Below are 15,482 nucleotides of genomic sequence, written 5' to 3'. Positions count from 1 at the left end.
TTTTTTACTGTGATCTCTTTTCATCCCTATAGGTGGTGCTATAAGCAAGCCACTTGTTGATCTCATAGTTGCTGAATCCCAGAAAGCGGTGTTTGAGTGTGAAGTAGCTAATCCAGACTCTAAAGGACAGTGGCTAAGGGAAGGGAAACCTATTAACTTCAGTGACAGCATCAAAAGCGAATCCATCGGTGCCAAGAGACTGCTCATAATTCCTATTAGCAAGCTTGAAGATATTGGAGAATACACCTATCAAGTTGCAACCTCCAAAACATCTGCAAAACTGAAAGTTGAAGGTTAGCTATTTAGTGTATAACATTTTATTGACTATGTAATAGCTAATAATAAATATGGAATATTGAGTGATCAAGAAAAGAGTGATCAATGAAAGAAAATGTTCCTCTATTATGTCTGTGGAAACTGTATGACTACTTTGAGAACTAGATGTTACTGTTCTATTGTGCTTTTATAAGTTTCTGGTGCAGTTATTTGATAAAGTTGTGGATTTCAATGTCAGGAGTGAAACGTAACGTAATATAGGTAGCCATCTGTCCAAGTATCCAGTTTAGTGGTGTTCTGCAGGCACCGTTATCTGGTGTGATTTATATCAAATATTGAACCAGTTGGTCATTTCACATCTATTAGGAAAGTGGATTACAGTGGCTCCTAGTATTTTAATACAATTTGTGTGCATACAATACAATAAAGATTGCACTTTTAACTTACGTCTTTAGGGTGTATGGGAAGAATGGGTATTTTTTGGGTCATCCTCGGATGATCTATAGGAATTTATTGGATATTGTGACCCTCCATACACCGGTCTCTCTCTTCCTTTTTGGTCAAGACACCCCCTGTCCCCCTAAAGGGATAGAAGTGAGGTGGTTGGGGTTAAAGTTCGGTTCCCCTGTTCTGCCTACCCATATTAATCCGGGCAAAACGGGGGAACTGTCCTGTGACGGGCAGCGGCGTTGGAGGTCCCCTTACCGGCGATTGGTGGCAGTGGGCGGCAATGACGTCCGGCTCCCTTGTACAGACTACAGAAGCCGGTGAATAGTTGCCTAGCAACATCTGGAGGGCTACAGTTTGGAGACCACTATACAGTGGTCTCTAAACTGTAGCCCTATAGATGTTGCAAAACTACATCTCCCAGCATGCCCACACAGCAGTTTGCTGTCTGGGCATACTGGGATTTGTAGTTTTGCAACACAGTTTGGAGATCACTGTGCAGTGGTTTCTAAACCGTGGCCCTCTAAATCTGGCAAAGCTACAACTCCCAGCATGCACAAACAGCAAAAGGCTGTCTCACCATGCTGGGAGTTGTAGTTGCGTACCTCCAGCTGTTGTATAACTAAATCTCCCAGCATGCCCTTCGGTGATCAGTACATGCTGGGAGTTGTAGTTTTGCAACAGCTGGTGGCACACTGGTTGGAACATACTGAGTCAGGTAACAGAACCTAACTGAAGGTTTTCCAACCAGTGTGCCGCCAGCGGTTGCAAAAGTACAACTCCCAGCATGCACACTCTGTCAGAGGCATGCTGGGAGTTGTAGTTTTTCAACAGCTGGAGGTATGCTAACCCCCCCCCCCCCCCCAGTGAATGTACAGGGTACATACACACGGGCGGGTTTACAGTAAGTTTCCTGCTTCAAGTTCGAGCTGCGGCAAACTCCTAGCGGGAAACTCATCGTAAACCCCCGCTCGCGTTAATGTACCCTAAAAACACTACGCTGCACTACACTAACACAAAATAAAGGGTAAAACACTACATATACACCCCTTTTCACTGTCCCCCCCAATAAAAATGAAAAATATATAGTACGCCAGTGTTTCCAAAACGGAACCTCCAGCTGTTGCAAAACAACAACTACCAGCATTTCCGGACAGCCACAGACTGTCCAGGCATGCTGGGAGTTTAGCAACAACTGGAGGTACCCTGTTTGGAAATCACTGGCGTAGAATACCTCTATGTCCACCCCTATGCAATCCCTAATTTAGACCTCAAATGCGCATGCCACTTCGGAGCCCTGTCGTAGTTTAGGGCCACATATGTGGTATTTCCATACTCGGGAGCAATTGCATTACAAATTTTGGGGGGCTTTTTCTCCTTTTACCCTTATGAAAAGGAAAAGTTGGGGTCTACACCAGCCTGTTAGTGTAAAAAAATAAAAAAATGTACACTAACATGCTGGTGTTTCCCCATACTTTGAGGTAAAAAAGGAAAAGGAAAAAAAGACCCCCAAAATTTGTTACACATGGAAATACCCCATATGTGGGTGTAAAGTGATCTGCGGAAGCACAAGGCTCAGGAGTGAGAGCGCACTATGTACATTTGAGGCCTAAATTGGTGATTTGCACAGGGGTGGCTGATTTTACAGCGGTTCTGACATAAATGCTAAAAAATAAATACCCACATGTGACCACATTTTGGAAAGTACACCACTCACAGAACCTATCAAGGGCTATAGTGAGCCTTAACACCCCACAGGTGTTTGACAAATTTTTGTTAAAGTGAAAATTAAAGTGAAAAAAAAAAAAAAATGTCTTACTAAAATGCTGGGGTTACCCTAAATTTTTCATTTTCGCAAGGGAAAATAGCCCCCCAAAATTTGTAACCCCATTTCTTTTGAGTAAGAACATACCCCATATGTGGATGTAAAGTGCTCTGCAGGCGAACTTCAATGCTCAGAAGAGAAGGAGCGCCATTGGGCTTTTGGAGAGAAAATTTGTCTGGAATTGAAGGCTACATGTGTTTACAAAGCCTCCGTAGTACCAGAACAATGGTCATTTTTCATTTGCACAGCCCACTGCTCCAAAGATCTGTCAACGCCAGTGAGGTGTAAATAGTCACTTCACCCCTTATTAAAGGGGTATTCCAGTGGTGAAAAACGTATCCCCTATCCTAAGGATAGGGGATAAGTTTGAGATCGTGGGGGGTCCGACCGCTGGGGCCCCCTGCGATCTCTCTGTACGGGGGCCAGGCTCTCCGGCCAGATAGCGGGTGTCGACCTCCGCACAAAGCGGCGGCCAACGCGCCCCCTCAATACATCTCTATGGCAGAGCCGGAGATTGCCGAAGACAGCGCTTCGGCTCTACCATAGAGTTGTATTGAGGGGGCGTGTCGGCCACCGCTTCGTGGGGAGGTCGACACGCCCACTTCCTGCGGGCTGTCGGGACTCCGTACAGGAGATCGCAGGGGGCCCCAGAGGTCGGACCCCCCGCGATCTCAAACTTATCCCCTATCCTTAGGATAGGGGATAAGTTGTTCACCACTGGGTTCACCACTGGACTACTCCTTTAAGTTCTGTGAGGAGTGTAGTTTCCAAAATGGGGTCACATGTATGTGGGGGGGGGTCCACTGTTCTGGCCTCCGACTTGTATTTGGGGGGGGGGGGGGGTCCACTGTTCTGGCCTCCGACTTGTATTTCAACCAATTTCTCTCTCCAAAAGCTCAATGGCTCTCCTTCTCTTCTGAGCATTGTGGTGCACCAGCAGAGCACTTGACATCCACACATGGGATATTTCCATACTCAAAAGAAATGGAGTTACAAATTTTGGGGGGCATTTTCTCCTATTACCCCTTGTAAAAATGTAAAGTTTGGGGAAAACCAGCATTTTTGTGAATTTTTTTTTTCATTTACACATCCGATTTTGACGAAAAGTCATCAAACACCTGTGGGGTTTTAAGGCTCACGGTACCCCTTGTTATGTTCCTTGAGGGGTGTAGTTTCCAAAATAGTATGCCATGTGGGTTTTTTCTTGCTTTTCTAACACCATAGGGGCTTCCTAAATGTGACATGCCCCCCAAAAACCATTTCAGCTAAATTTTTTCTTCTGAGCATTGTAGTGCACCCGCAGTGCACTTGATGTCCACACATGGGGTATTTCCATACTCAGAAGAGATAGGGTCACAAATTATTCCTTGTAAAAATTAAAAATTGGGGGGAAAAACTACATTTTTGTGAAAAAAAATAAATTCCTTTACACATCCAACTTTAACAAAAAGTCGTGAAACACTTGTGGGGTGTTAAGGCTTAATGGACCCCTTGTTATGTTCTGTAAGGGGTGTAGTTTCCAAAATAGTATGCCATGTTAGGGTTGTGCTGTTCTTGCACCATAAGGGCTTACTAAATGTGACATGTCCCCCAAAAACCATTTCAGAAAAACTCACTCTCCAAAATCCCATCGTCGCGCCTTCCCTTCTGAGCCCTCTAGTGCACCCACAGAGCACTTGACATACACATATGAGATATTTCCTTACTTGAGAGAAATTGGGTTACAAATGTTAGATTCAAAAACTGGCTCTGCAAGAAAATGCAAGTGTAAAAAATGAAGATTTAGAATTTTCTCCTTCACTTTGCTGCTATTCCTGTGAAATATCTAAAGGGTTAACACACTTACTGAATGTCATTTTGAATACTTTGTGGGGTGCAGTTTTTATAATGGGGTGATTTATGGGGTATTTCTAACATGAAGGCCCTTCAAATCCACTTCAAAACTGAACTGGTCCCTGAAAAATTCTGAAAATGTTGTGAAAAATTGGAAAATTGCTACTGAACTTTGAAGCCCTCTGACGTCTTCCAAAAGTAAAAACATGTCAACTTTATGATGCCAACATAAAGTAGACATATTTTATATGTGAATCAATATATAATTTATTTGGGATGTCCATTTTCCTTATAAGCAGAGAGTAAGTAAAAAAAGTAAAAAAAATGCACAATTTTCAAATTTTTCAAGAAATGATACAAGTATCGACGAAAATTTACCACTAACATAAAGTTGAATATGTCACAAAAAAAAATCTCGGAATCAGAATGAAAAGTAAAAGCATCCCAGAGTTGTTAATGCTTTAAGTGACAGTGGTCAGATTTGCAAAAAATGGTCTGCGTCCTTAAAGGGGTACTCCCGTGGAAAACTTTTTTTTTTTTTTTAATCAACTGGTGCCAGAAAGTTAAACAGATTTGTAAATTACCAAATAACAACTTGGAAGTGTAGGGAGAGCATACATGGGGGAACTATATCACCTGATGGCGTCTGCAGCAAGGTCTGCGGTGACCTCCAATAACAGTCTCCTGCGGGGTGCACGTACAAGAGATAAAGTATCAGATAGAACAACAATAGAAAACGTAGGTGCACTCACCGCAAGGTAACGACTGTCGCGTCTCGGTGTCCAGTATCGGGTAGCCGGGTCACGGCATTACGCGCTCTTATATGGTGGCGCTCAGAGGCATCGCCGGCAGTTTCGCACGAAAGTGTGTGCTTCTTCCGGCCTCAAGTGCTAAACTGCCGGCGTTGCCTCTGAGCGCCACCATTCACCAGCGCCGAATGCCGTGACCCGGCTACCCGATACCGGACACCGAGACGCGACAGTCGTTACCTTGCGGTGAGTGCACCTATGTTTTCTATTGTTGTTCAGATTTGTAAATTACTTCTATTAAAAAATCTTAATCTTTCCAGTACTCTTTATGGTCTGTATACTACAGAGGAAATGGTTTTCTTTTTGGAACACAGAGCCCTCTGCTGACATCACAAGCACAGTGCTCTCTGCTGACATCTCTGTCCGTTTTAGGAACTGTCCAGAGCAGCATATGTTTGTTATGGGGATTTTCTCCTACTCTGGACAGTTCTTAAAATGGACAGAGATGTCAGCAGAGAGCACTGTGGTCATGATGTCAGCAGAGAGCTCTGTGTTCCAAAAAGAAAAGAATTTCCTCTGTAGTATTCAGCAGCTAAAAATTACTGGAAGGATTAAGATTTTTTTAATAGAAGTAATGTACAAATCTGTTTAACTTTCTGGCACCAGTTGATTTAAAAAAAAAAAAGTTTTCCACGGGTGTACCCCTTTAAGGTGAAAATGAGCTGTGTCCTTAAGGTGTTAAAGGTAGTAAAAGTAGACACAAACATTCTACTTCTCCCAAAAGACATCAAAAAAAGAGTGTTGGAAAGCTGACAGGTTCTCTACAACTGCCGAAATGTCACTTTTGTTTATATTACCTCTGCAAAGTAGCTAATTTCCAGAAAGAAAAAAAAGTGCTCTACAGTGCCTCCTACTGAAGATAACTATTAGTAGGTGCCACTATATAGCAGGTTCTTTTCCTTTTGGAAATTACCTACATTGCATACTTTTTGTCATTAAGCAATACATGGCATGCAAGACTCCATACTTCTCAAGGAGGCACACTACTTCCCTCTATCTTACCTACAACTTGTAAGTGGTAATGTTGTAGAATAAAATGTCTCATTCTTTTTCTAGCTGTCAAGATTAAGAAGACACTGAAGAATCAAACTGTTACTGAGACACAAGATGCTATTTTCAGTGTGGAACTTACTCATCCTGATGTGAAAGGAGCCCAGTGGATCAAAAATGGTGTTGAACTGGAATCCAATGACAAGTATGAAATAACAGTAGAGGGACCTCTGCACACCTTGAGGGTCAAGAACTGTGTTGTTCCTGATGAGTCAGTTTACAGCTTTAAACTTGGAAAGGTTGGCGCTAATGCCAGACTCCATGTTGAGAGTAAGTTATTTACACTAAAGTATGAAGATCTCTAAAGCTGTGTCTTTGAAAGCTGCTTTAATGCACTAATATCTTTCTGTTTCAGCTGTGAAAATTATTAAGAAACCCAAGGATGTGACTGCTCTTGAAAACACACCAGCGACATTTGAACTTAGCATTTCTCATGATACAGTTCCAGTCAAATGGCTCTTCAAGAATGTGGAGCTGAAACCAAGTGACAAACATAAAATAGTGTCAGAACGCAAAGTTCATAAGCTTGTCTTGCAGAACGTGACTCCTGCTGATGCTGGGGAATACACAGCTGTTGTTGGACAACTTGAGTGTAAAGCCAAACTGTTTGTGGAAAGTAAGGACATATTGTTTTTGAACTATGTATATATTGTTTGTTATCCTTAAAGAGTACCTGTCATGATCTTGTTAAATGTTATAATCCTCCCAGTTCACTGCCCCATCATGATTAACCACCCCATGCCTTTATTTTTATTATTTTTTAGTTTTCTACCTTGATATTGCTCTGTATTTTCTGCTCAGTCAGATTCACAGACTGGGAAGGGGCGTTACCCAACAGTCTGTGACATCATCTGAAGCCATACAGGGGAGAACTATCTCCCTCACTCTGCTACACACAGCCCAGAGCAGTTCAGTGTGTGAGATGAGCTATGATTGGCTAAGGCTGCCCCCCCTCCCCCTCAGCACTCCAGACTGCATTTCCTACTTTTGGACTTCTGCCAGGCCAGCAGGAGTCCAAAGGCTGTGCAAGAGATGGGGGGAATGTGCTCTGGACAAGTAGGGAGACACATAGTGGCAGCTTTTGTAAACACAAAATATAGAAAACTTATTTTTTTTTAACCAAAGTACATTAAAAAGATTTTTTATTTATCATAAGGAATGCAATAGAATTTTTTTTAACCCCTTTATGCCACCGGACGTAAATGTACATCCTGGTGATCTGGTACTTAACGCACCAGGAAGTACATTTATGTCCTATGCATAACCGCGAGCATCGGAGCGATGCTCAGGTCATGCGCGGCAGGTCCCGGCTGCTGATAGCAGCCAGGGACCCGCCGGTAATGGCGGACAACCGCGATTGCGCGGCTGTCCGCCATTAACCCCTCAGATGCCATGATCAATACAGATCACGGCATCTGCAGCATCACGGTCACTAAAATGGATGATTGGATCGGCCGCAGCACTCCCGCGGCGATCCGATCATCCAGAACGGCAGACGGAGGTCCCCACACCTGCCTGCCATGGGTCTTCAGAGCAGAAGATGACCGATAATACTGATCAGTGCTATGTCCTATGCATAGCACTGAACAGTATTAGCAATCGAATGATTGCTATAAATAGTTCCCTATGGGGACTATTAAAGTGTAAAAATAAAAGTAAAAAAAAGTTTTAAAAAAGTTTAAAAATGGGAAAAAAAAACTCCCCCAATAAAAACGTAAATTGTCCAATTTTCCCTATTTTACCCCCAAAAAGTGTAAAAAAAAAATATTTTATATACATATTTGGTATTGCTGTGTGCGTAAATATCCAAACTATTAAAATAAAATGTTAATGATACCGTATGGTGAACGGCGTGAGTGTAAAAAAAAAAGTCCAAAATAGATGCTTTTTTATAACATTTTATTCCCCAAAAAAATATAAATGTAAATGTAAAAATGTAAAAAATGTATTAAAAGTTTTATACAAGCAAATACAGTATCAATAAAAATTGCAGATCACGGTGCAAAAAATTAGCCCTCATACCGCCGCTTATACGGAAAAATGAAAAAGTTATAGGTCTTCAAAATAGGGGGATTTTAAACGTACTAGTTTGGTTAAAAAGTTTGCGATTTTTTTTAAGCGCAACAGTAATAGAAAAGTATGTTATCATGGGTATCATTTTAATTGTATTGACCCAAAGAATAAAGGACACATGTCATTTTTACCGTACATTGTACGGCGTGAAAACGAAACCTTCCAAAATTTGCAAAATTGCGGTTTTCTTTTTAATTTCCCCACACAAATAGTATTTTTTTGGTTGCGCCATACATTTTATGGTAAAGTGAGTGATGGCATTACAACGAAAAACTGGTCTCGCAAAAAACAAGCCCTCATACTAGTCTGTGGATTTTTTGAAGGCGAGGAGGAAAAAATGAAAACGTAAAAATAACATTGTCATAGTCCTTAAGGCCCAAATGGTCTGAGTACTTAAGTGGTTAATGAGAGTGCCCATTTAAAGACCTGTTTTGTAACAAATATGTGACTTCTCTTTCTCCTAAGCTTTACATATTACAAAGACCATGAAGAACATTGAGGTCCCTGAAACCAAAACAGCCTCCTTCCAGTGTGAGGTGTCTCACTTCAATGTGCCTTCCATTTGGCTGAAGAATGGAGTTGAAATTGAAATAAGCGAAAAGTTTAAGATTGTGGTTCAGGGAAAACTTCACCAATTAATTATCATGAATACAAGCAGCGAAGATTCTGCCGAATACACATTTGTCTGTGGAAATGACAAAGTCACCGCCACCTTAACTGTGAAACGTATGTATACTTCTGTAGATAGTTTTATTTGTAGTTTTAGTTTTATGGTTTTCAGCTATTCATTGTTCAGTTGAGCACGTTTTACATTTCTCAAGATTAGAACAAAAAGACCCAACAGACTGATTAATGAAAAGACAACTCATACTTCTTATAAGGATTTAGAACAAGAATTATAAATCCTTTTTTATTTTTTTTTTCAGCTATCTTGATTACTTCAATGTTAAAAGATATCAAAGCTGAAGAGAAAGATACCATCACTTTTGAAGTGACTGTAAACCATGAAGGCATCACTTATAAATGGCTGAAGAATGGTATTGAAATTAAGTCTACAGACCGTTGCCAGATAAAGGCCAAACAACAGACACATTCTCTTACAATCCGAAATGTCCACTTTGGTGATGCTGCAGAATACAGTTTTGTTGCTGGAAATGCAGTGTCTAGAGCTAACTTGTTTGTTGAAGGTAAGCTTATCTTTGAATCTGTATAATAAATAGTGGGTCGCAGAAAAGCATATGGCAAGGTTTTACCTTTGTCCCTATCCTGGCTATGCAGTATACATTTATATCTGGGATATTTGTTAATTTAACTGTGTTGGTTTCTTTTAGCTCGTCACATAGAATTCAGGAAACCTATCAAAGAAATTAAAGTGCTTGAAAAGAAAAGAGCAACATTTGAGTGTGAAATCTCTGAACCTGATTTGACCATTCAGTGGATGAAAGATGGCCAAGAACTCTTAATCACTGACAGGTAAGTTTGCTTCTATGGTTCTTTATTCACATAAAAAAAAATCTATACATAACATATATATAACTCGAAGGCTCTGTGTTTTTAGCTTTCCATCAGGAATTCCAGTATTTTTAATGGGGAGAATAATGTAGCATAATTCTTATCTAAATACTGGAATCTTGATGAAATCCTGGCTGTCTTTATGAATATTTGATGGGATCTATTTAAAAATGGGATAAATGTCACTGCTGAATGAAAGGCAAGACACTAAAGGTAACTGCCATATTAAAAAATGCACTTCAGTATGCAGGCAGCATTTTTTAGAATGGGAGAAGCTGAGTAGATTGATTGTTTTGTAGGATATCTTGTCATCTATTCATGTAAATCCTGGCTTGAGTGCACAAGTGGGTGGTCCTAGTCGGGGATTGACATATCTCTATAGGCAAACTTACAGCTTTCAATCACTGGGAAGGACTGCCCACTTAACTATTTAGCCCACTAACTACTTACATAACAAATGACATGTTATCCTGAAACTTTTCCGTTTATCCACTCCTGCTAAATAACATGGATTCCAGCAAGTTAGACTGCATTAGCAATGTTCCCTTTAATAAGAAAGGAGATTTAGGAACATACCTTAAAGGTTTCCTGAATAATGTTTTCAGTATTTAATATATATATATATTTTTTTTTTTTACTTTTTCAATTCAGGATTAAAATTCAGAGCGAGAGATACGTTCACCGTCTTGTAATTCCTTCTGCTCGCATGTCCGATGCTGGGCAATACTCTGCAGTTGCTGGCGGTAATATGTCCACTGCCAACTTACATGTAGAAGGCCGTGATGTCCGTATCACAAGTCCTCGAAAACAGATTGAGGTATTTATTCTTGAATTCAAATGAAAAATTTTGCAGAACTTTAAAAGATAGTGTTCAAATGGAAAACATGTTGCCCTCATGTACATAAACACTTTAGTGAGCCACAAATTAGCTAAAAAAAAAAAGCTTGCATGAAAATGTGGCATCAGCTGAAATCTTCTTGACTTTCTAAAATGCTTAAATCAGTAAATATCTGATGTTATTATTTATAGGCTGTTGAGAGACAAAGAGCCGTTGTTGAATTTGAAGTCAATGAGGATGACGTTGATGCAAGATGGCAAAAGGATGGTATTGATATCAATTTCCACATTGAAGAGAGATATGAATACTTTGTAGAAAGACGTGTGCATCGCATGTGCATCACAGAAACCAGGATGACTGATAGTGGAGAATACACCTTTTTTGCTGGCAAAAACAGGAGCTCTGTCACTCTTTATGTAAATGGTAGGTGATGAAATATCAAGATTTTAGAGTCTTTTATATTCTTAATGCACTTTACTCTTTTATGTCCTTAACTGTACATTATGTAAAAAGTATTGTGCTAAATATTTACATTAAAGGCATTTAGCAAAAATTCTTATCCAGCTCAGGCTGGAAAAAAAAAAAAAGAAAAAAAAAATTATATTTACCTAGCCCCAGTTCCCTGCCGGTCTCCCACAGAGCCGGTAGGTTAGGTAAGTATAGGTTTTATTTCAAGTTTTTTTCCATCCCAGCAGGAAATTATTTTTTGCAAAATGCCAGCTAACTCCTTTAGTACTTAGAATGTTGCTTCTCATGTTAGTAAACATCGGTAAAACATTGTTTTTTCAACAGCTCCAGAACCACCTGTAATAGTACAGAAACTTGAGGATGTGCATGTAGAATCTGGAAAACCTGCACGCTTCTGTACCGTAGTAACAGGCAAGCCACAGCCCACTGTAGCTTGGTTTAAAGATTCAACACGGCTTTCTCCAGGCTTCAAGTGCAAGTTCCTTCATGATGGACAGGAATATACCCTATTGCTCATTGAGGCCTTCCCCGAAGATGCAGCACTGTACACATGTGAAGCAAGCAATGACTCTGGAATGGCCAGTACATCTGCAACACTAACTGTTGAAGGTAACTATTCATTTATATACATTTTTGGCAAGATCAGTACAATTGTTCCTTTTTGGGTAACTATGAAAGGCCTAACTTTATCATGTTATAAATTTTAAAACCCTTGAAAGTACTCAGATATATATTTAGAAAATCATTCAATCTTTTTATTGTTAGTTCCAGAAGTAGTGTCACCCGATTTGGAGGCTCCAGTCTACCCACCTGAAATTATCACTCCTCTCCACGATGCCATTACTTCAGAAGGGCAGTCTGCAATTTTCCAATGTCGCGTTACTGGCTCAGGTTAGTTTACAAGGTTACATTCATACGCTGCTTGTCTACTGAGGACATTCTAAAGCTGACCTGCAACGGATCTGTAACTGATTTTAAATAAATCGAGAGGCTGGGTCCATGATAGAATTGAAATAAAGAATAACATATGTGCAATATAAGCATCATGTTAGTTATTAAATTAATGTGTGAACCAGTGTCTTATATATTTACAATCGGCCACTTGGTATACCTTACATATAAGTTTTTTTTATTAAAAATATATTTTCTTAAACTATTTTTTTTATACAGATCTGAAAGTTTCCTGGTACAGCAAAGACAAGGAAATCAAGCCATCACGCTTCTTTAAAATGACTCAATATGAAGACACCTATCAACTAGAGATAGCAGAAGCCTTTGCTGAAGATGAAGGTCTCTATACTTTTGCTGCTAGCAATGCTCTTGGACAGGTCTCATGCACTGCAAATCTCAGGCTTGAAGGTATGTTGTGTATAGTATCTGTTGTGTAATACATTCAGATCAACCATTTAACAGAAGTGCTAACATAGCCTTTGTCGTCCTTGTCATTTAAATTTACTAATACATTCATTTTGGATGTTACTGAAACATACATATTCTTGGTCTGAATATGGAACTATTTTTTCTCATTGTCTTATTACTGTTGTTTTGTTTCTTTGCTATTCAGTCTTAGCTGTCTGTTGTTCCATCCTGTTGAACACTGTATACTCTAAAGGTGCAGTCTTTCTGTGTCACAAAGACATCCACACATTTTGTACATACCATACATTAAAGAAACACCATAAACACCAAAGGAAACACAAATACATTACACCAATTATAAAAAATAAATTCACACAGCATGGGTAGTATTTGAGTTGCATTAACTCCTTTCTCATAATTGACAACCATGACACATTTAGTAAAAAGGTTATACAAGTAGTACTATAGCAGTCACATAAATATAAATTGAGACTCCAAACCAAACTGGCCAACTTGGCACTTGCAAGAAAGATTTATTTGCTTAAATTTTTCAGTGTACCAGCCCTATTTCGTATACCCAAGTTCTTACAGTGGTGTTATTTTAATATTATCTGACAAAAATATTTTGGGTTTTAGTCATTGGGCTGTGTTTCTAAGCCTGCATACATATACTATTACAGGGAACTAATTTAGATTTTTACAGGCTGTTTCAAATAAAACTTAACATGCTTCCTTACAGGGCAAAAACTTGCAGCAGATTTTGCATCACCTCCCCAAGGGCAGATTACTTCTTCTGAGTCATTTAAGAGGGAGCCGGTGGCTTATAGTCCCATCTTTATCCAGCCTATTTCAAGCTTTACAGTAAATAGTGGGGAAACTGTGCGCTTTGTGGCAAAAGTTTCTGGCTTTCCAAAACCAGAGATTAATTGGTTTCACAACCAAAATAAGGTCCTTACTTCCAAAAATATAGTTTTTCATTTTGATGAGTCTACAAACACAGCAATACTTATCATAGTAGATGCCTTTCTAGAAAATGCTGGTGAATATATTTGCAAAGCAAGAAATAGTGCTGGTGAAGTCTCCTGTACAGCCACCCTGATAGTGACTGAAGGTAAAGCCCCACTATCCCATTGGGTTTATTATATGACACATTTGCACTCTTACTAATAGTTTCCACCTTTCTTACAGTATCCACCTCTTACACTTGGATTTAATTCATATATATATATATATATATATATATATATAACTAACATCACGCATACTCACTTTCTTACATTGTCACAATTTCTAAATCATTGGTCGGCCATACCCTGGTTGTTGACATGCAATTATCCATTGAACCAACCATAACTTTATTATGTAACAATTTTAGTTATTTCAATCAAGTATTAAATCAAGCGCCATTCTTACTGTGGATCATTAAAGAACAATCTTAATCAAACATTTGGAAAGCGACAACGAAAGAAGATGCCACCTTCTATGTCAGCATGAATTTCCAGTTCTTCATCCTTTGTCAATTTTTGTACAGAGCATGCAGTTGGCATGCATTATTCTCAAGTGATGTTTAAGTCTACTTGGTCAACATATTTGTTCTTATCGTAAGGAATATTGGACAATTTAGTTGATAATTTCTTTTTTTTTTTCACTTGATTACACAGTGCAATCCATAGTTAGTCAAAGTTCCACGAAAAGCATTACAGAGTCTGTCAGCACACAGTCAGTGTCAGAAGCCACAGTATACTTAAAAGAATTTAAATCAGTACAAGGGCTTACCACTGAAGAAGGTGGACAGGTTTTTCAAAGTGCTTCTGAAAGCTCTTCCATAACTGCGTCTGTGAAGACCGAAGAAGTACTGTATAAAGAAACCACCAAACATAGTAGTTCAGAAGAGGTCACCAAAGCTGTCATTGAGGACAGTAGCAGTCAAGCACCAAAGATACTGCTTAAACTTCATGACATGACTGTGAAATGTGGAGAAATAGCCCAGTTTATCTGTGCTGTACAAGATGGCAACCTTCAAGTCACCTGGAAACATGAAGGCCAAGCTATAGAAGACACAGCAAGAGTAAAAATATCTCAAAATGGAAATGTTTTGTTGCTTACCATAGAGAATGTTCAGTTGACAGATCAAGGCATATACAGTTGCACTTTACATAATGATATTGGAGAAGAGACAAGCTCTGCAGTACTAACTGTAGAAGGTGGCTATTAATTTTGATTAATTTTAATGCTAGATTTGTTAACTAAAAAATTATAAACAAATGATGGTTCTTTAATAAATACAATTAAATTACAAATAAAAAAACTACAACACTAACAATGTTATAGAACAAGTTTCAGTCACATGAATTACTGGGGTAATATAAGAAATATGAGTAATATAAGGTATCTAACATGCATAGCTCTATGGCAATATTTACATAGTAACTATAAGGGTATGTGCATACGGGCAGCGTGGCATAGTGGCACCTTGTGGCATGGTTCTCTCTGAACCTAGGTCAGCGTGGTGGGATCTTTTAGTAAGGCTCCCATTAATTTAAATGAGAGATTCAACGTGGAAATACCTGTAAAAAATTTACATATCACTGTCTGTGTGGTTCACACCTTGCATTGAAATTAATGGAGCATCTCTTTTGAGGTGGAATTGTGCATTATTTAATGCCAAAACCAGTTTGATTTCTGTGGCAAAAGCCATGCAGATTATGCCCATGTGAATATACCCTATGTTTAGATATGCTGCTTATATAATTGAGAGGTCTATATAGTAAGAATAATGGCCCAGATTTACTAATACTGTTTAATACTTTGTTTAAACTCAAACCAGAATTTACTAAATTTATCTCAGTGGCTCATGCTGTTTGATAAATTTTAGACTCTAGAATAGCTTCATGCAAACTATTAAGTGGCATAATTTATACTAGTCTTCAGCATCATTTCAGAATGTGCCTCTTTACTGCTAAGCCACACCAGTTTCTCGCTAAGCTATGCC

The 15,482-nt window shown here is 39.1% G+C and overlaps 1 protein-coding gene across 1 annotated transcript in view; it reads left to right on the top strand.

The window, feature by feature from the left end:
- Positions 1-15,482, top strand: part of TTN (titin) — a 287,825-nt gene that overhangs the window by 61,971 nt on the left and 210,372 nt on the right. Inside the window, exons 31-41 of the mRNA XM_056536637.1 lie at positions 33-293; positions 6,247-6,510; positions 6,596-6,856; positions 8,779-9,039; positions 9,240-9,500; positions 9,645-9,786; positions 10,477-10,642; positions 10,855-11,086; positions 11,456-11,740; positions 11,897-12,022; positions 12,302-12,490. Coding sequence (XP_056392612.1) covers positions 33-293; positions 6,247-6,510; positions 6,596-6,856; positions 8,779-9,039; positions 9,240-9,500; positions 9,645-9,786; positions 10,477-10,642; positions 10,855-11,086; positions 11,456-11,740; positions 11,897-12,022; positions 12,302-12,490 — 2,448 coding nt within the window. The remainder of the gene's footprint in view (positions 1-32; positions 294-6,246; positions 6,511-6,595; positions 6,857-8,778; positions 9,040-9,239; positions 9,501-9,644; positions 9,787-10,476; positions 10,643-10,854; positions 11,087-11,455; positions 11,741-11,896; positions 12,023-12,301; positions 12,491-15,482) is intronic.

The sequence above is a fragment of the Hyla sarda genome, chromosome 8, assembly GCF_029499605.1.
Source record: "Hyla sarda isolate aHylSar1 chromosome 8, aHylSar1.hap1, whole genome shotgun sequence".
Classification (NCBI taxonomy): Eukaryota; Metazoa; Chordata; class Amphibia; order Anura; family Hylidae; genus Hyla; species Hyla sarda.
Note: the sequence above shows the minus strand (reverse complement) of the source record. Positions and strands in the feature narration are given on the sequence as shown.